Source organism: Ovis aries, chromosome 3 (assembly GCF_016772045.2).
Source record: "Ovis aries strain OAR_USU_Benz2616 breed Rambouillet chromosome 3, ARS-UI_Ramb_v3.0, whole genome shotgun sequence".
NCBI lineage: Eukaryota > Metazoa > Chordata > Mammalia > Artiodactyla > Bovidae > Ovis > Ovis aries.
In genome coordinates this window covers 23621626-23642734 of record NC_056056.1, presented here as the reverse complement: position 1 = coordinate 23642734, position 21109 = coordinate 23621626, and the positions used below count along the sequence as shown (strand labels likewise).

At 45.3% G+C, this 21109-nt stretch overlaps 1 protein-coding gene across 1 annotated transcript in view; it reads left to right on the top strand.

Annotated features, from left to right (window-relative positions):
* Positions 1-20633, top strand: part of NBAS (NBAS subunit of NRZ tethering complex) — a 336032-nt gene extending 315399 nt beyond the window's left edge. The window contains exons 50-52 of the mRNA XM_027966530.2: positions 1542-1680; positions 7888-8016; positions 20215-20633. Of these exons, the coding sequence (XP_027822331.1) occupies positions 1542-1680; positions 7888-8016; positions 20215-20490 (544 nt within the window). The 3' untranslated portion in view covers positions 20491-20633. The remainder of the gene's footprint in view (positions 1-1541; positions 1681-7887; positions 8017-20214) is intronic.
* Positions 20634-21109: the final 476 nt, after the last annotated feature.

Below are 21109 nucleotides of genomic sequence, written 5' to 3'. Positions count from 1 at the left end.
ACCAAGCATTAGCAATCCACTTAATCCTTGTACCACCTGTCTCTACCTAGAGATAACAAAGTGATAAATCAAGTCCATTTCTGCTTCGTTCCTGGCTCATCATACAGTAAGAAACAGGTGCTTTAAAGTACTTTTGAGTACTTTTTTCCCCCAGACAACACAATGTATGACTCTAGGCTGTAGCACTTTTGAAGCAACCAAAACCGGGGAGTGGAGCGGGAGGGAAGGATTGCGTGGCAGTGGCTGAATGTCGCCAGTCAACACAGTCAAGTTCACAACTGAAGACTGAGCTTGATCCACATGACTGCTGATTTACCAGTCCCAACTTCGGATTTTTAGTTTTAGTTCCTTGCAGGCCCTCGTATCCATACAAGGAAAGCATAATAGATTTGCATTCAGGAAGATCCATAGTGTTCCTCCAGAGTGCCACAGCTGGCTGGTAGAAATTCCATTCTGATAGTTGTTGTCAAAACCACTGGATGCGTTGTGTTGACGAAGCAGCATTTTTGCTGCACAGAGACAGCCTGTTATGGAAAACCCCTGGGGAGCTGGGTCCAGACTTGAAAGAGGAAAGCAGAGGGTGAGTCCCGAGTGTCTACAGACTCTTCCTCCGTCAACCAGACACTCTCCCCGGCTTTGTTTGTACCTTGAAATAAGCAGCATCCTTTGTCCTCACAGGTTGTTAGTTTGAGCTGAGACACAAAGGCTTTGCCAGAGGCTAGTTTTGTGGCGTCCCCTTGTTGTTGCACTTGATGTTTTTCTCTGACACAAACAATGAAATTCTTTCGAGGGAGGAACCATCCTTGGGTGCTCATTGTTTAGAAGCTATAGCTGTGCTTTAATGAGGCAACAAACTCTTGATAAATAGTAAAATTATTGTACAATGTTGTAAGTAAATCAGTACCCCAGAATGAATGTACCCTTTAGTTATTTCTTGAAATATAAATCGTGATTTTTTTATGAATTCAGAGTAGTGGTAGCCAGAGAAGGGAAACAAAAGACAAACTTTTGTGCTTTTACGTCTCAGAAATAAGAATAATAATTAAGATGTGCCTGCTATCAAGATTGACACTTCACATAACAAGCACCATTCATTAAGTGATGCAAGGAAAACATTAAATCGCTTTTTCACAGTGAAAAGAACCGAGGCCCAGAAAAGTTGGGTGGCGCCCCCCCCCCATAAGCATATAACCAGGCTGAGAGTGTTTTAGTCATCTCTGTTGAGTCACCCAAGTAGCCAGGGAGCCGGAATGTCAGCCCGAATGGCTGGGCTTTGAACCACCTGTGCTGGTCAGTGTCTAGCCACAGCCCCCATGCTTCTGGGCGCTTGTCTACGCTTCAGCAAGTTCTTTTCCCTCTGTTTGATGGGGTCTTTTCTCCAAGGGATACAGGAAGAAATGCATCATCCTGACTATGATTACAGTTCACCAAAAGCATTTTACTTGAACAAGTGGGATTTCTTTTCTATTTTTAAATTTCTTACCGCAATCATCCTAAGTCTCATTGTTTCAAATGCCTGCATTTTTCTCCCTTCAAACCAGCGTGACCAATAATCCGTGGGTGAGACTGGCCACAGTGATGCTCACCAGATGTACGACGGAGAACAAGGAAGGGCTGGGGAATGAAGTTTTGAAACTCTGCCGCTCTCTGTATAATACCGAGCAGATGCTGCCTGCCGAGGTGAGTGGATGCTTCAAGTGGCTTTGCTGGGGGTCATCCCTTTCCTTCCCCACCTCTTTATTAGAAGCAGTATCAGCAACTGTGCTTGGGTAATGTTTTGCCTAAGTTATCGGTAGATAAAGCCCATAATCTGTAACAGATCAACTGAAGAAGAGCAGTGCTGAAAGGATGCTTTGAGGTCTTTTTTTCTTTGTCCCACAGTAGAACCCAGTTTTCTGGTGTTTTTGTTTTTTTTTGGATGCCCTTTTATGTCTAACTTTGCTGACTAAGGTCCATCTAGTCAAGGCTATGGTTTTTCCAGTAGTCATGTATGGATGTGAGAGTTGGACTGTGAAGAAGGCTGAGCGCCGAAGAATTGATGCTTTTGAACTGTGGTGTTGGAGAAGACTCTTGAGAGTCCCTTGGACTGCAAGGAGATCCAACCAGTCCATTCTGAAGGAGATCAGCCCGGGGATTTCTTTGGAAGGAATGATGCTAAAGCTGAAACTCCAGTATTTTGGCCACCTGATGCGAATAATTGACTCATTGGAAAAGACTCTGATGCTGGGAAGTATTGGGGGCAGGAGGAGAAGGGGATGACCCAGGATGGGATGGCTGGATGGCATCATGTACTCGATGGACGTGAATCTGAGTGAACTCCGGGAGTTGGTGATGGACAGGGAGGCCTGGCGTGCTGCCATTCATGGGGTCGCAAAGAGTCAGACACGACTGAGCGACTGAACTGAACTTATGTCTAACTCAAGTTTCTGTTGCAAGAGGTCGCGGTAGTTCAAGTGTCGTGTCTGCCTGACCCAGGCCAGTTAGTGGTTACATTAGTGTTCCTTGGCAGGTAACCAGCCACTCTTGATTTTCATATACTTTTTGACATCATTGTAATAACATTGTATAACCACAATATTTATTCTCTGTAAACATGGTAAAAACACATGTTGACCTGTGTTCTCTATTTGGTCCCATAACACAACTGTCCCAGAGATATTTATGTTTTATATATATATATATATATGCTGCTGCTTAGTCACTCCAGTGTGTCCAACTCTGTGTGACCTTATGGACTGCAGCCTGCCAGGCTCCTTTGTTCATGGAATTCTCTAGGCCAGAATACCAGAGTGGATTGACATGCCCTTCTCCAGGGAATCTTTCCAACCCAGGGATCAACCCCAAGTCTCCTAGAAGCCATATATATATATTTACATTCTAAAATAAGCACATATTAGCTACAGCCCCTGCCGTGGATCTGGCCTCAGCAATATATTATTTGAGCAATCTACGAATTACATTTAAGCATCTAGATAATGGCATTAAGTTGATTAATTGATTTTTGAGTTTTTACCACATAGGAGATAAACTTGAAAATGAAATTGTAAATATGATTCTTTGAATTTTCATTGTAATCAGGCAAGGAAAATGTTCTCATTATGAATGCACACTTAATGAATTATTTTCTAAATGAAGGACTGGCTAAGTGTTTTTTGATTGAATTTAAAATATTGAGTCCGTTTGAAGATGTCTTCAACCACCAGAATGACAAAATTGTTCTCTTAAATAATTCAAGTACCAACACCAAAAAGCAGCCCCCTTGCTCTGATAGCCTGTGGTTTCCTTGTGTCCACGCCCTCTTGACTGGTGTCCGGCTCTGCTCTGTTGTGAGCACCCAGAGAATGGGAACCGTGGCTGCAGCGTCTCTGCTTCCGTCAAGGCAGGATTCAGCAGACTGCAGAGTGAGGACTGAACACAGCTAGTTATCCGCACCAGGCTGAATAAATAACATGCTTTTCATCTTTGCCTTCACGTGAGCTGAGATTGCACTCTGTTGGGTCAACTCCAGATGCCAGAAGTGTCCTACCATCAGTGATACTGAATCTAGGTTAGGAAGACATTATTTCATATCACTGGACCTCCATTCTCTCATCTCTGAAACAAGGGGTCAGACCCCATGATATCAGAGGGGGCTCTCATTCTGTCTGTTCTGCAAGGTCTCCAGTTCTGGGTGGAGTGTGAGCCAAGGCTGTCTGTTCTCTTCTTTATCCTCAGCATGTAGTCCACTGCCTCCCACGAGCCCATCATTCTCTTGGGGTGAGGAGTAAAGTGCTGTATTGCTCCCCATTTTGAAGCTGATCATTATCCCCTCTCTGATGTAATTTGATGAGATGAAAGATCGTTATCAAGAGTTCTTTTGCCATAGTGCCTTTTTTTTTTTTTTTCCATTTTTCGTGTGCTGCTCTGTGTTTTAATTGGGTATGTATATAGATTTTTTTCCCCCTAAGGATGCCATGATTGAAGGAACTTTGCAAATTCTCTGTTTGTATTAATCACTAAATGTGCTGAAATGTGAATTAGAATTGTTACAAAGGAAGGAACAGTGTGATGACAAAATGGAGATGTGTTGTTTATTTTCCCACCTTTGGAAATCACTTAGTCTCATTTCAGACTTCTGTAAAATTTAACATCACTGTGGCAGTAAAAGTATCCATGACTCTTCTTTTACTCCAGTACCTTTGGTTGCCCCGGTGCATGGTGTGTGAAATGCGATGGCCTAATTATCTCCGACAGGACTTAAAGGAGCTTACTTTTTCCATCATCCCTGTTTCCCATCCCTCCCACCAAGTTCCCATATGTAGAGTGGTTTTTTTTTTTTTTTCCTTTATGACTTTTCATGACTGCCTGCTGCTGCTCATGGTGCTTGTTTACTTATGGCCCTGGTGGTTGTGCCGATGGCAAATATGACCAGAAAGATAAAAGTTGCTGTCTTGCACAGGTCACATGTCCCCCAGTCTTGAAAGTTAGGCATCCTCCTTCCCGGCTTGTATCCATGGCAATACATGAACCATTCTCAGGAGTGGGGGATCTGTAGAACAGGAAATCGGCAACTTGGCATAAAGTGAGCTCTTGGCATTTAGGTTTAAAATTCCGCATCACAGCTATTTGTGGCAGCTCCCGAGGGTCTGTTTGGAAGCACGGAGAGAAAGTAGGGTTGCAGATGCCTTGGCTGGGTACGCGGGCATCCGCTGCCTGGGCGACCCCCCTTCTACTTCTTAGTGTGATTGTTCACTCTCATGGTTGAGGCACTTCTGATGACATCAAGAGCTTGATTTTTAGAATCAGTGATGCCCTTGCTGCGGGCCCTGGCACACCTTTAGGTGCTAGATACCCACCGGGCCAGCAGGAGGCAAGGACAAGAGGAGGCAAGGACAAGAGGAGGCAAGGACTGCTGGTGGACCAGTCTCACTTCTCTGACAACCATCAGGCACAGGGCCCAGGGCATCCCCCCGAGTCCCAGTCCACAGTGGGGACCGGCCTGCAGGACTCTGGCCGGGCTTGGGGCCCTGCCCAGCTACTCCTCTTCGTTCAACGCTTCTTGCTGTTGTTCTGTGTCCTGATGGCCAGACAGCTTGAGCTGTGAAAGTGTCTTGCAAGGGGTTTTGTGGTTCTCTTTGCTCCTTTGACCTTTCCTGTAGCTCTCTAAATCCCTCTGTAAACATCCTAATAAACTGTCCTCTTGTAACACAGGGGAAGATGCCTGATGAGTATAGTATAGTACTTAACAGTAACTGAGATAAAAAAAACACTGAGTAGCTCTCATAAAATGAATTCTTCCATTCCTGGGTGCCCTTGTCTGGCTGTGGGGGTACTAGCCATTATGCCTGCACAACAGGATATAAAGGTGATTGCCATAAATTTTTCATTGAAGCTAAGATCAGCTTAGTGATATGCTTATTCTGAATATTGCCAGTTCCTGAAAAATAACCTGTTAACCAATTTCAGATAACTTATAAGTAAATATGAGTGTTAAGAGAGGGAAATAATACAGATAATTTGAGGCTTCCCTGGTGGCTCAGATGGTAAAGAATCTGCCTGCAGTGCAAGAGACCCAGGTTTGGTCCCTGAGTTGGGAAGATGCCCTGAAGAAGCAACGGGCTACCCACTCCGGTAGTCTTGCCTGGAGAATCCCATAGACAGAGGAGCCTGGTGGGCTACAGTCAGTGAGATTGCAAAGAATTGAACACGACTGAGCAACTAACATTTTTTTTCAAATAGCAAGCAAGTTTGGAATACAGAGAAGGAAAAACCTTCTTGCCCTCAAATGAGGCAGATAGATGAATGATCACAGTGATACAAGGCGACAGATAATGCAGGAAATATCTGACGAAGCAGAGCCAGGAGTAGGAGTGGCAAACCTGGGCCATCAGAGGTGCTGCCGTGGGAAATAGGGTTTTCCCGTGCCTGTGTAAATTGAGACCTAAGGACGAGTTGAGAGTTGATCACGCAGAGACAGCAGAGGTTATATCCATCGTCTGTGAACACCCAGAGGTCTGTGAGAGCCCAGTGCTCCCTGCTGGTAGCCCCAGGCCACATGTGGGTACTAAAATTAAGTTTAAGCAAAATGGGATGAAATTCAAAGTGTAGTTTCTCAGTGGCGCTAGCCACATCTCAGATGCTCACAAGCCCTACGTGGTCCTCAGCTGCCCTGTGGGACAGCGTGAATGCAGAGCGTCCCAGGATGGGAGGAAGCCCTCCTGGGCGCTGCTTTTCATGAACTGTGCAGGATGGGGAAAGGGAGCCATGGTTCCAGGGAGGTGGGCAGAGGAAACAGGTCAGTGCTGTTTGGGCTCGACTGCTACATACCGGAGTTTATATTTCATCTTCCCGAATGGCTTCTGCAGGTTTTGGCATCCCAGGTTAAATGTACACATTTCTCTTTGGCCCAGGTGCTGGGTGAGACCCCTGCGTGTGCCGCATGTGCTTTAAGGCACACAGAGCTCTTTTCTGAATTGGAATCCATGTTTGAAGCCTGCATTTGGCAGAACTGTTTCCCTGCCAGTATTGATCTTGCGTGGCACAGTCTTCCAGTCTGGTTTCCAGCAGTGGCCTGCTGGGTGCACACTGAAAAAAGATCGTGAATGGAATTCCGAAGAGACCTTTACCCCAGACTTTAAATAGGAGCTTCGTTATGTCAGCCTTATTTTATCCGCTCTTTGTAATAACCTAAAAGAATTATGAAAATACCATGAATGTGAGTTTTTCTTCTTTGAGATGCTACTGTTGGGGTAGCGCAAGAGTAGCAGGATCCATCAGTCCTGCACAGGGCAGTGATTCTGTGTTCTTTCAAAAACAACCCTTGCTTTACATAATGAGGTCGCACTCATTGTCTGGTCTTCGGTCCAAATGTTCTATTCTTTACAGCTAAAATCAGGACACCAAGGGAACATGTAACTGGGCAGAGAGAAGTAGCTTGAAAATTTATTTCTACACTTTTATACTTTTGTTGTGAAGGATTATTATATTTGTCTTATAGAAAAGGCTGCTCTCTGATGACAGATTCAGCCAGTATGAAAAAGAGCTGTAAACAAAATTAAAATACATCTGTGGTGATCTGAATACATTTTCATTTTTCTGGACCACAGATAGTTTTCATGAAGAAGGAACATCTTGAGTATATCAAGCTTTCAGTTCAGTTGCTCAGTCGTTTCTGACTCTTTGCAGGCCCATGGACTGTAGCCCACCAGGCTCCTCCGTCCATGGGATTTCCCAGCAAGAATACTGGAGTGGTTGCCACTTCCTACTCCAGGGGATTTTCCTGCCCCAGGGGTTTAACCCGAGTCTCTTGTGTCGCCTGGATTGGCAGGCAGGTGTTTTATGACTCATGCCACCTGAGAAGTCTTGATGTTAACCATAAACATGTTTTAAAATGTTTAAATTGCCGATTTCCTTTGTTATACTGAATGATAACTAGATCTTTTTGATAATATTAACAATCAAAAATAGTTTTTGTTGTTAAGCGTCTAGTAGATGCTGAGCATTGAGCATCATTATTCACTATCACTTATTCTCTCACGCACACAAAACACAAAACAATAGATACAGTTACCTTCATTTTACTTGGGAGGAAACTAGGGCTCTGAGAGTTCAGAAAAATAAATTCCAGCCCTCTAGCCATCCACTGGGATCCTATGCAGCCATTAGAATAGCAGTATTATAGATGAATATGTGATACTCAGAAAGATTTTATCAATTAAGATGGTGAATCGAGTGAAGCAGATACCAAACCCTACATCAGGGTGGTCCCTGTGTGTCTTTTGCATAGTCATCGAGACACACACACACACACTTGTAGGAAAAGGAGAGGAAAGACGCCTCCAGAATCGTGCTGGGGCTGTGATGCGTTCCCTTTCCTTCTCACTCACAAAGTCACCCTTGTGGTTCCAGGGGGTGAAGGAGCTGTGCTCGCTCCTGCTTGGTCAGGCCCTGCTGCTCCCATCCCTGAAGCTTCTCCTGGAAAGCCCGGACGAACGTCTGCACGCCATGGCCCTGGAGCACATCACCGCCATCGCTAAGGTACTCCTCACCGAATTCACTCATTCTTACTTTGCAGAGACATGCATTGGTGTTGCGGTTCTCATCAGTAACAGTGGTGATTTACTCGAATGTTTTACTTACACTCTGAGCATAATAGCTGTTTGTTTGTCTACAGTAGGTATTTGTGGTTTGCAGTAGATATTTGTTGACAAAACATTTTCTAAGCTTCTCCCATGAACCACAGAGTGTATCTAGTGCCAAGAATGCAAATCCAGATCAGGACGCAGTTCCTCTAGAGAAGCAGAGTATCAAGTCTCTTTAAGAAAATTTCAGAGCTGCCTGGCACTAGCAGACTAGTCTTGCCACTTGAAATCTGGGACGAGGAGTTCCTGACATCAGGCAGATTTTCTGTGCCTGCATGTGTTTGGTTATCCACTAATTAAAGGTGAGAAGGAGTCCTGTTAATGGCACCAGCGGAAATCTCAAGCTTGAGTTTCCTCCGGCTGCTGACACCGCCACTGAAGCCCATCCTGGCTTGTAGAAATGGGAGCCAGTGCTGAGGCTAGAGAGTTCTCCCTGCAGGCTGGCTGCCTTATTATCATGAAGATAATGTTTTTAAGGAAGAAGCTTGCACTTCCCTTTTTGAATTTTACACTTTAGATAGCTCAGAGTTGTGTTTCAATGAATTTGCATTGTTTGATCCTTCTGTGGGACACTCACTCTTTCATCTGAAGTGTATATGTGTGTGCTTGAACAACAATATAAGAGGGTATCTTCTAGGGACCAGAGAGGGTAGGTGAATCCTAGGGCAAAGGCGCAGTGACGAGATGGATGAAAAGATGTCTTGGATTTATAGCTTTGTTAATGACAGAGGGTGCAGAAAGCAGGACATAATTGCCTTTGGAAATAGTCATAATGAACAAGATGAGAAAACTGTTGTGCCTTGATTCATATTTTCAAAATTATGGAAAGTTTCTGTATAGATTTTATTTTTAAAAATGCCTTTCATTATCATTGATAATTGAGCAAAACAGGGGCCTTTCTGGAAACTAGGCTGAAGTATGAAATTGAGGGCACTTGTCTAGCAGTAGCCTCTCTGTAGCCTCGCTAAAATAAAAGTTGTGTAATCCTGGGATTTGCAAGAAACTGAGAACTGCAGTAAGATTTTTTTTCTTAGCTGATTTTTCATTGGAGATCGAAGACATCAGGAAGAAGGGAGAGCTAGAGAAAATCAACTGCAGGCTGTCAGTGTTTTCTTCCATCACCACCCTGTACGCAGTATTTGTATCTCTACTCAAGTTACTCAAGTATTCCCAATAAAACTTGCCATGGGCACCTTTGAGAATAAAACAGTAATGTATTAAACATTGCTCTTCCCTATTCATCCTGTGTAGGGCGTTACTGATGCCCTCATGAAGTCCACAAGAGTACAGATCAGTTTTCATTGTAAAGATTCTTTATCACAAATGTATCAGTCAGAACTGCAACTAGAAGGGGAGCTCCCTAACTGTGAACCAGCCCTGCTAACTGCCTCACCGCCCCCCAACACACACATACTATCAAAATAAGAAACTGACCGGGAATGTTGCCAACACCCAATTCATTTATAAATGGTACTAGTTTGCCTTTGTAACACTTTGTCTGCACATTTGATATGCAGTCTTGTGCTAAAACTCTGGATCTTGAATCATTTTGACTGTGGCTGGTTCACCCGGAGTTGTGATGAAAACACTCGAAACCCCTATGGCCTTCAGGTACAGAAATCAAAGCCAGAGGTGTAAATTGCTGAGGCAAGTCGGTTTCTTACCACTGAGACCCTCCTAGGAATTCAGTAATGACACCGACTTGTAACTTCTCTGCACTAAGGTGAGCACTCATGAAGGCCCATCTGTGACCTTCACGTGTGTTCATGGACGATTTCGCATCCTCCAAGGAACTAGAGTGTTGCTGAGTTTTCCAATTTTTAAAACACTTTTTAACTTTTATTTTGAGATAATTTTAACCTCACATTCAGTTGGAGTCAATAACACAGCAGGATTTTTTATACCCTTCATCCAGTTTCTCAAAGTGTTGGCATTTTACATGACTAGTATCCTTACAACCAGGACATTAGCAGAGATACAATCTTTGGACCTTATGCAGAGTCCACAGTTTTACGTGCCCTTGTATGTGTCTGTGTGTGTCCATGTATAAAGTTCTGTGCAGTATTGTCACATGGAGATTCATGTGACCACAGTTAGGATCCAGAACAGTTCCTGACAAGGATACCCCCCAGCCACCCTTGGTGGCCGCAGCCACCCCCTCCCTCTCCTACCCACCCAGCAACCAGTGACGGCTGCTCATCTCTTCTCCATCTCTCTAATTTTGCAGTTTCAAGAATATGATATACATGAAGAGAAATTACTATGATTTATCATTGCTCTCCCAGCACCATTAAAAAGTCATGTTACCCTTTTCTAAGGGAAGAGTTTCACTGGGCCTTTTTGCAGGGATCCTGTCAAGCTATTTTACATCATACTTGGTTTCGTAGTGAAAAATATGATGTGAAAGATACTGGTTTTCTTCTTTTGTGTTTATTTTGCCATTCACTCTGCCCACTAGTGGGCGACCCTGAGTTCATCAGTAATGTGTTTCTCCCTTAATGGTTCTTGGCAGTATAGTTCCTGTTGATACTAAAAGGAAAAAAAAAAAATTGCTTTCAGAGAAACTCGTCTGATGGGTGTCAGTCATTCTTACACAGTGCCTGGATCCAGGCAAAAAAATGCACCCTCCCCCCACTTGCTGACAGTGTGTATTTGCTATAATATACTGACAGCTTTATAGGGGTTTATGTTTCAAAGGATGATGCTTAAATGCTGATGCCAGAGACCTTAGTGGTTTCTCCCCAATAGCAGTGTTCACTTCTCTAAGCTTTTCTGAAAGTACAAACCTCTGGTGTTTGGCGTGTCCTTCTTACCAGTGGCCAACAGCCTCTTCCCTGGGCCAGAAATAGAAAGACCTTACGGATTATATCATTGGTGAATAATTAAAACCCTGGTGTGGTCCATACTGTCAGATCACCCACTCCATCAGCCTCAGTGGGATTTATTGCTTACCTTCAAAACCTTTTTTCTCCAAGAAGGATATGCCTTGATGATGTGTTTGAATCTCCTCTCGGGGATAGTTTCTACCAGGTGGAAGTCTCTTGACTCATTTCATAAAAGCAGGTCTGTGTTTATAATAGCTCCGTGGACTACAACATTTTCCAATTCCTAATTCCAGACTTACGGTAGCCTTACTGTTTCCTCCTCTTCAGGGCTGCTCATACCTGTCCCCACTCGCAGGGACTGGCCTGGACCACGTACCTATTAAAAGAATCATTCATGGAAGTGTGTAGGACCTTTGGCACCTAATTAAGTGTTCCTCCCTGATGCTAGTAATAACTGTCTTCCAGTACCAACTGTGCTGGATGTTATTAAAGGCCCTTCCTCACTTTCCCTTTTTAATAATCCTCTGCAAAGATACCATTCTGGTTTCACAGATGAAAACACTGGAACTCAGGGGTCATACAGCCAGCAAGCAGCCAGAGCTGAAACTGAAGCCCTGAATCCAGCGTTCAGCATCCGTGTTTAATCACGCTGCTGCTTTTGACCTGACTGGTAGGCTCTCTTATATTGGAAAAAGGTTGTCTCTGTAGAGAAGTGGACTCGCTGAAGCATCTTGAACCATATAATATCAGCACTGAAAACAGTAGTACAGAGCTGGTCTGACAGCTTGCCTGGTACAGGGCTTCCTCTTTCAAATTCCTCAAGTCACTAGAACCTGATGGAGCCCAGCTAGGCTGGGGGCTGACCAGTCCTGGGTGCCCTGTCAGGTTTAAAACCCTCGCAAAAGAGCACCTCCAGAATGAAGGATCCCTTGAATGTGTGGCCCTGAGTCCTGCCCGCTGGAGTTGTTTCCTGCCCGCTGGAGTTGTTTCTGCATCGCAGTCCTTCGTGTTGTTAATAAATGTGATTCTCGTCCCTGTGATTTTGCTGTGAAGGCACCAGAACCTACCAACATCACCCACAGGGACCAGTGTCTCGGCTGGAGGGAGAGCTTTAAAGACTCTCAGGAAAGCATGCTTGGGTTAACATATTTACAGTCGGCCCTTGGACAGCACAAGGGTTAATCTAGTTATTAATTAGACTTGGCCCTCTGTCTCCAAGATTCCTCTGCATCCGTGGTCTCCACCATCCAGGGACTGATGTAACGTCCAGGCAGTGATGTAATGTTTCCTACTGAAAAAAAAAAAAAAAAATTCCTGCATAAGTGGCCCAGGGCCGTTCAAACTCACGTTGTTTAAGGGCCAACTGTGTATAAAAACATGAAGACTTGCTTTCTTCATCCCCCTTTAATTCAATCCAGATCTCCACCGAGGCCCTCCCTGGTGAGTATCTGTGGCAGCATCGCGCTCCCATGATGTTTCCTTCTCTGCTGAAGTCGGGCACACACGGCCCTCCCGACCTCGGCATGCAGTGAGAACGAGGACCTTGGGCTGGGCTCTGGACTACCCTGTTTGGCGTCCACAAAGTCCTTCTTTGGCTTTGGCCCTAACGTCAGTGGTTTTCTTCTAAGCATATCCAAACCAAGTTAGGCTGAAGCGATCCAGTCATGTGGAGAAGAATCAAGCAACTGATTTCCTCTATATCTTACAGATGCCAGTTGATGTTAAGCCAGTGTCTTTTTACAATCACTGTTCTTTCGCCTCTTTTAGTCTCTCAGAATTTCGGGCATATACCTACTTATTTCTAAATGGCATGTTAACCCGAACATAATCTAAACATGCTCCTTTCACCCGGCATCCTTCATTCTCAGCTGCTGGTTAGTCTTCTTGATGAAGGAAGCTCTGGTACCACATATCTCTCAGTATTCTCAGCTGGTTGCCTCTAGTGACAGGCAGCTCACTCCCTCTGGGTTAACCTGTGAGGTTTCTAGACAGCTCTGAGGGGTGGCTGACCGACTTGGTGCCAGCAGATGTATAAAGTACCCGTTGTGCATAGCCTGATACTGTGTGCAGGAGAGAGGAATAGGTAGGACATTTGTAAAGATGAAATATCATCCCTCTGTGTAGAGGAATTGTGTCAAGGGGAGACTGACATATGAAACAATAACACAAGGAACTAAGGAGGATAAAAAAGGGGGCAAGTGTAAAAGTGTGGAACGGGCCAACCTCAGGGCCCCAGAATGGGTCACTGAAGTGACCAAGCTTGAACCATCCTCAAAGGTTCTCTCCCGCTGTCAGATCCTAAGTCAGAGGACTGTCTGGATTTTGGCTCCAGAAGAGGCACACTGCTCATCCCCGGCCAGGAGTGGGGCTGAGGGTATTCCAAGAAATGAAGTCTGAATGGCCTGCAAGTCAATACAGAAAACAAAAATTAATCTGTGGGCATTTTTCTTATTCTAGGAATATATTCGTGTTGCCATTTTATTTTTCTATACTTTTAGTTGGTATATTTAATAACTCTTACTAGTAATAGTGTATGTAGCAGGGAGACAAATATTCTTTCCTGAAGTAAACAGTGAAATTATATCAAATAATCCTCTTTAAAGTAATTGAAATGAGGTCCTGCATGCATTATGCTACTGGGATTTCAGCTTCCCTCATTACTGTAATTACTCTTAGCTTCGTATAGATCCATAAAATCAAAGATTTAATTCAGAGAAGGTTCATTACCTATTGTTGAAACAGGAATTAAGCAGATAACATTTTAATGGCTTGGAAGACAGTAGTGCTTTATGCTTTAATAGATTTTTTCCCCCCAAGATCAGCAAAGTTTCTTTCAGTCTCAAAAATTAATCACCAACCAAAAAAAAAAAAAATCACTGATAGAGAAGACAAGCCTTTTACTCATTTTCTAAAATATGTAAGCCCCTCTCCTCCTGTGCTTTATTCCTGACTTGTGTGACTGTAATAACTCCAGCCATTCTCTGAACTTAAACTCTACACCAGGCATTATGCTAGGCACTTAAACACATAGATTATCTCCACCCCTGTCTGTTTTCTGTATTTCACATGTGGGGAATGAGGCCCTGAGAGATTGTCCTCAACAAGGTCGCACATCTATTTAGCTAAAAAGCCAGGATTGGAAATTGGTCTCTAACCCAGAAGCCTCTCTGCCTTCTTTTCACAAGACAGCCCCTTCTTACTCCCATTCAAAGCCATTTGATCAGAGGAATTAAGTCAGCTAATCCTCCTGGGCTTCTCTCATATTTATTTCAAACATCCAACTGACTGCAGAACTGACAAAATATATTTTCTTCCCCAAGCCCTAAAAGCATCAATCAAGCCAATGTCAAGGATGTGTGATTCTCCCCAGATCATATACCAAAGTGATTCCTGATCAATTAAAAAGTTATTTATTTTTTAAATCAGAAAATTATATATATATATATACACACACATATATAAACACAGACATACACATACAGACATACCATATCCTTCCAGGAAGTATAACTTCTAAGCTTTAGACCCATAGAAAAAGAGTCATAAAGGAAAATATCCTTTCCTGATAATGTACAAGTGTAAAACTCCTGCTGCTGCTGCTGCTGCTGCTGAGTCTCTTCAGTCATGTCCGACTCTACCAAATAGAAGTGCAAACAGTAGATTAGAATGTCTATTATAACTAAAATCAAGGTTAATGTTTAAGTTACAAAAGAATTATTCACACGTGTACAGTGGTGTTGAAATTCCAATAAATGAGTAAAGGATTTGACCCTTCCCATAGGAAAAAAATAAAAATGACAGGAAATGTGTGGGGAAAATTACTTCTTGCTAAAAAACAAATTCAAATGAAAGCATCTTTGAGATACCAATACATATCTCCTAAATTAGCAAAGTAATTTTCTTTTCAAAGTAATAGCATCCAAAGCTGGGAAGTGTATAGGGAAACCAGCACACTCCTCGCCTGATGGCAGCACTGTGCGCTGGATGGTCCACATCACCGCATCGCTGCTTTCCTCTCGTACCCGCAGCCAGAAGATGTTGTGGATGCTTTGCCCCGTGTAGTGGTCTGCTTGGGCTGCCATAACAAAGTGCCGCAGACCAGGCAAGGTTCAAATATTAGAAACGTGTTTTCTCACAATGCTGGAGGCCCAGCGTCCGAGATCTCAGGAGCCGGCGGGGTTGATTTATCCTGAGGCCTCTCTCCGTGGCTTGCAGATGCTGCCTTCTTCCTGCGTCCAGCATGGCTTCCTCTCGGCTTGCGTGTCTGTCCTCTTCTCTTCTTATAAAGATACCAATCAGATTGGATTAGGATTCATCCCCATGACGCGGATGACTCATTTACCTTATTTACCTCTGTGAAGGCCTTGTCTCCAAATGCAGTCATGTCCTGATGTCTTGGAGGTCCTAATGGACCTCAACACATGAGTTTGAGGGGATATAGAGACGATTGGATGGCATCACCAACTCAGTGGACATGAGTTTGAGCAAACTCCAGGAGACAGTGGAGGACAGGGAAGCCTGGCATGCTGCAGTTCATGGGGTCACAGTCGGACACAACTCAGTGACTTAACAGCAACAACATGTTCATCCCATAAGGCCCCAGCCGTACCTCTCCTAATAGATTATCCTAACGGGCTTCCTTGGCAGCCCAGTCGGTAAAGAATCTTGCTGCAGTCCAGGAGACCCGGTTTCAGTCCCTGGATTGGGAAGATCCCCTGGAGGCGGAAATGGCAACCCATTCTCCATTCTTGCCTGGAGAATCCTATGGACAGAGGAGCCTGGTGGGCTACAGTCCAAGAGGTGGCAAAGAGTTGAACATGACTTAGTGACTAAACCACCAAGGAGATAATTCAAATAAAGAGAATATATGTACAAAAATCATTCATTTTTAGTGTTTCATAATGGTAAGCAAATAAAGGAAATCAGTCCCGAATACTCATTGGAAGGACTGATGCTAAAGCTGAAGCTCCAATACTTTGGCCACCTGATGTGAGGAACTGACTCCTAGGAAAAGACCCTGATGCTGGGAAAGATCGGAGGTGGGAGGAGAAAGGGACGATAGAGGACGAGATGGTTGGATGGCATCACCGACTAAATGGACATGAGTTTGAGTAAGTTCTGGGAGTTGGTGATGGACAGGGAGGCCTGGCATGCTTCAGTCCATGAGGTCTCAAAGAGTTGGACACGACTGAGTGATTGAACTGAACTGATGTATAGTAGGAGAAGTTAAATAACTTGTTCAATAGACTAGATTGTAGCCAATAAATTTTTTTAGAATGAAAACTATGAAGTATTTTTTAAAAATTCTCAACATATGAGAAAAGTAGGATACAAATATCACATGTCTTGACTGGGCAAATATATCAGCATGTGGATAATCAGTGGAGAGAAAAGGTAGATAAAGTCGTGTTCTTGGGGTGATCCTGATACTGAAGACTTCTTTTTGTGTTTTAAGATGGTTTCCAGCTTTTTCTTTTCATTTCAAAAACAAAACTAGGTTAGAAGAGCAGTTCTAACTGGTAAGATAGTACCAGGCTTCTATGGGTAGGTACCGCCAGATTTTTAGTTCCATACATTGGAATTTGGTCACAAACCAGGAAAAGGAAGACAAGTTGAGGCTCGACAAATTAATGTAGCAGCTCTGACAAGTGGCAATGATGCTGGGAACGCTGCGGTACTGAGAGGAAGGAGCCAGGCTGGCCTCGGTGCCCCCAAGGCAGGAGGCTTGGTGTGTGGAAAGGAGCCCGTCTTGACTGCTGGTGACCTTGGGCAGTGCTTTCCTTCTCTGCCCCTCAGGCTCCTCTTGCTTAAAATGTGGGTGTTGGAATGGGTCCTTCGAAAAGCCATCTCTTTCTTTATTCTTTCATTCTCTGTTTTGGCCCACATATGTAAATAAACACCTACGCAGTCTATTCCTTGCACATGACCATTATCAAGTATACTCTGGCCATGCATACATCCTACAAAGAGCCAGAATCGGGTAGAAAGTCAAAGAAAGGAAGTAGCAGCAGCCACTTTGTTTCTCCAGCATTTGTTTATGAGAAGCCAAATCAGAATTTCCCCCTCACCTTCCCCTGGCCGCCAGCCCGGCTCAGGAGGTCAGCAGTCTCTGCCTCTCTTTGGGGAATCTCTGAGCACACAAGGGCCAAAGGCAGAACATCCGAGTTCATGGCCTTGACTTTAGTCATAGATTTTCCCATCCAGGATTGTAGATAAAGAGCTTTTGGGGTTGGGGGGGTGGACTCCCACCGTGCCCCCTGCTCCCACCCTGCCCTGGGACAAGGCAGCTATCCCCAAGGCACATCAAGTGGGGAAATCCAGTTTTCAGGATGTCCTCGTGCTAGAGAGAAGCAAATAAAAGAGAGGGGGTCAGAGGGGCAGCAGCTGCCGGCGTTGACAAAACCCCTGTCTCTCCCTCTAGCTGGAAAAATCCATCATTCCCTTATAGGAACCTGAATTTCAGGCCCCCAGAGGGAGGGTTCGTGAGTCAACAGAAAGAATAATAAAGGTGCCCCAGCCTTGAAGACTTACTCAGGGCAGCACAGAAAGTATCAGCCTGCAGTGTTTGGACTTGAGCCTTTTATCCACATGTTTTATCAAAACATTTGCCTGTAGCACCCTGGCCCACGCTCTGCTTCCTCCTGGACAGGTAGGTAGAAGGCGTCTTTATTTTTAAGGGTGAATCAAAATAACAGCATGCACAGTGAATCAGCTGCCCACTCGCATGTGTGTGTGTGAGTGTGTGCTTGCACAAGTATGTTTGGAGGCAGCGGACTACAATGAAAGCATGTGAGCTTTGGGGTTACTCACCTATTCACACATTCACTCCACGAATCCTGCTGAGTTCCTACCACAAAGCCCACGCTATTCTAGGCGGGGTGGGGGGGTGGGCTGCGGGGTCCATAGAGGAGACAGCATCCCCGCTCTGGGGGAGCTCGTGGCCTGGGAGAGGGGGGACACACGGTAAATACCCGTGAACCCATCAGAGAGGAGGGCTTCTGGTCCAGCTCACCACGAACCCGCCACATGACACATGATACCTGACTGTGACCTCGCTGAGCCCCAGTGTGTGCGTCTGTCGGGTGAGATCGAAGCCGTCTTAAAGAGATATTGTCAGGCTTAGAGAGAAGGTGCCTCACTCAGCGGCACACGGAGGGGTCTTGGGATGCAGCCGGTATGGCGATGGGATTCGGGTCCTGATTTCCCACTTACAAAGCAAAAGAGAGAGGGAAAGGAAACATACAGAGCTCATAAACAGCCCGCAGGCGGCAAGTGGAAGCCTCTCGCGCTCCCTTCCCCAGAAACACTAGTCTTGTCCCAGCTGCTTTTGCTACCACCTCTGAAAACACAAACAAACAAAAAATGCAAAATTGAGTTCCCCCTCTGTCTTTCTGAGTCCAAGGTGAGCGAGTGGAGTGTAAGTGTTGATGGAAGGGAGAGGCTGAAGAAGGGAAGCCCAGGCTTTGCCAGATTCAGTTCCAAGGCTAGAGTCTCCTCCTGTCGTCTACACATGCACTTTACAAAAACATGACAGGGTTCAGTGGGGGCTCAACCAGTCATTCAGCACATGTTGATTACACTGGATGCTGAAATGAAAAATGGGTAAAAGCCTCTGTGCCCTCTAGAAGCTCCCAGTGCAGCAGGGGAGATGGACGGACTGGTCACTGTAACCCAGCCCCAAGAGGGAAGAGGGGAGTGTGCGGGGTCAGGAGTGTGGAGGGGGCAGGGACCGGCTTGGATCAGATGTAGGGGAGACGTCACCCAGAAGGCGACGCTGGAGCTGACATTTATGTGGGACTTGGAGAATTCCATGGACTGTATAGTTCATGGGATCACAAAGAGTCGGACATGACTGAGTGACTTTCACTTTCACTAGAAGGATCACAGGAGCTAAGACAGGCGCCGTCTGCTAATGGGCAAACTCTTATTCTGAGAATTTTTCTTTCTGTTACTCTCATCCTTCCAGCCAGTAGACACCTCTGACCTCATCTTCAGCAGCCTTGCCTCCTTGTCAGGGAACACAAAGCACAAGCCCATGGTGTTCAGTTACGTAACAGAGTTGGCCTAAACAGGAGACAACTGGCTTTGAAATGCCACATTATCTCCACAGTTCCTACAACCAAAACTATTAAAAGTACACAGTGACATGAATTTGAAGCTGTCTTTGAAGCTGTTTTTAAAAATGTTTATTTTGTACTGGAGTATAGCCAGTTAACACTGTTGGTAATAGTTTCAGGTGGGCAGCAGAGGAACTCAGCCACACATACACATGTATCCAGCCTCCCCCAAACTCCTCTCCCATCCAGGCTGCCACTTAACACTGAGCAGAGTTCCCTGTGTGAAGCTCTGTTTTTTTTTAGTGTAAATGAGAAGCTCTGAATTTTGATCTTTGATTAGTGTTGACTTGATTCCTTACGAAAACATGGATGGTAACATAAAACAGAAAAATATAAGCTAAGTGTCAAAGCCGTGGAAGCATAGACCAAGAAGACCAGGGAGAAAATACAGAGACTATGCTACCAAAAGAGTGCAGAAAACTTGTTTTTTAAAAAAAGAAAAAGGTGAGTTTGGTTCTAAGCTTCCAAGAGGCTTAAGCAAGAGCAGCTTTTAAATGCCTCCTGTCGGTTATCCTATTTACACCAATGGGGCTGACAGATATACCTTCTCAATGGAGCAGAAAAAGAGGTTTTCCTCTTCTGAAAAGAATTGTTTTCACAGGGATCTACATAAAGGAGCGGGTTGAGGTTAAAGAACATGGACCATGGTGAGGCACAAATGAAATGGTAAATGTGGCTTATTAAAAAGTTCAGGCTTTGAAGTCCAGACTGACCTAAATTCACATTCTTGCTCCACAGTTTACTGACCACAACATTAAGCTAAATTCTTACCCATCAGTATCTTAATCTGTAAAAAGTGCGCCCTTCACAGGGTTGAGCTCGGGGGGACTCAGTGAAGGAAGACATGTCTGGTGTGTGGTACAGTTTCTGGCACGCAGCGTGGTAGCCATCAGAGTGATTCCAGGGGGAGCCGCTCTTGGTTCTTGGCCGTGTCTGTGTGAAAAGGAAACCAGGTGTGTCGTCTCACGTGTGCGATCTCAGAGATGCTTGTGGCGTGGGTTGCTTTTCAGAGTAGGCACTTCTCACCAGGGTAGAGCGGACTCTGCTGGCAGAAGCAGAAAGGCAACATATTGCAAACCAGCGGGGAGGGCTGTGTCTGCTGGTGAGGGGGTCAGCCACGCCACTGACGTCCACCCGTCTCTTTTCTCAAAGGTGAATGATTCAAACTGTGACCAGGAACTTCTTTCCCTGCTCCTGGACGCCAAGCTCTCGGTGAAGTGCCTCTCCACTCCCTTCTACCCGCGTCTCGTCCAGCACCTGCTGGCCAGCCCCCAGCCTGGGCGCTGGGACCCTGAGGAGCTGGCCCGGCAGCTGCGGGAGGCCGGCCATGAGGCTGAAGCTGGCTCACTCCTCCTGGCTGCGCGGGGCACCCATCGGGCCCTGAGGACCTTCAGCACGGCCCTGGGTGCAGCGCAGCACTGGGTGTGAGCACGCCCGCCCGCGCCCACCTCCGTCACCTCCCTGAGGAGAGCCTCCAGAGCCCACTGCTGTCCCCAGAGGCGACACATGTACTTGTTGATGGTTCTCGGTGGTTCCAAAGAATTGCAAATAAAGCTGTATATAAATGATCAGCAAGCTGCCATTTCTTGAACTTTCTTTTTTCTTTCTTCTATTAGTTACTCTGCTTTCTTACTAGGAGAGACTTGACCCTTGACTCTTGTTGTTTTTTTTTTTTTTTAACCATCTCTTCTGGTGGTAGTGGTTCAGTCACTAAGTTGTGTCCAACTCTTGCAACCCCAGGGACTGTAGCCTGCCAGGCTCCTCTGTGCATGGGATTCTCCAGGCGAGAATACTGGAGTGGGGTGCCATTTCCTTCTCCATCTCTTCCGGTAGAGGACAGTGAATGCAGTGTCTAAAGCTGCCGTCCAGGCAGTTGGCTGTGGTGGTGGTGGAAGGGGAGAGCATGGGGAGTGGCTAGTGGTTGGAACACATCGTGGATGGAGGAAGCTTGGACCTGGATTCATGTCTCAAGTTAGTTACTCAACTTTGGGCAAAGTCCTCCCTCTCGGAGCTTTAGTCAGTCCTGTGGACAATGAGGGTTGTGCTG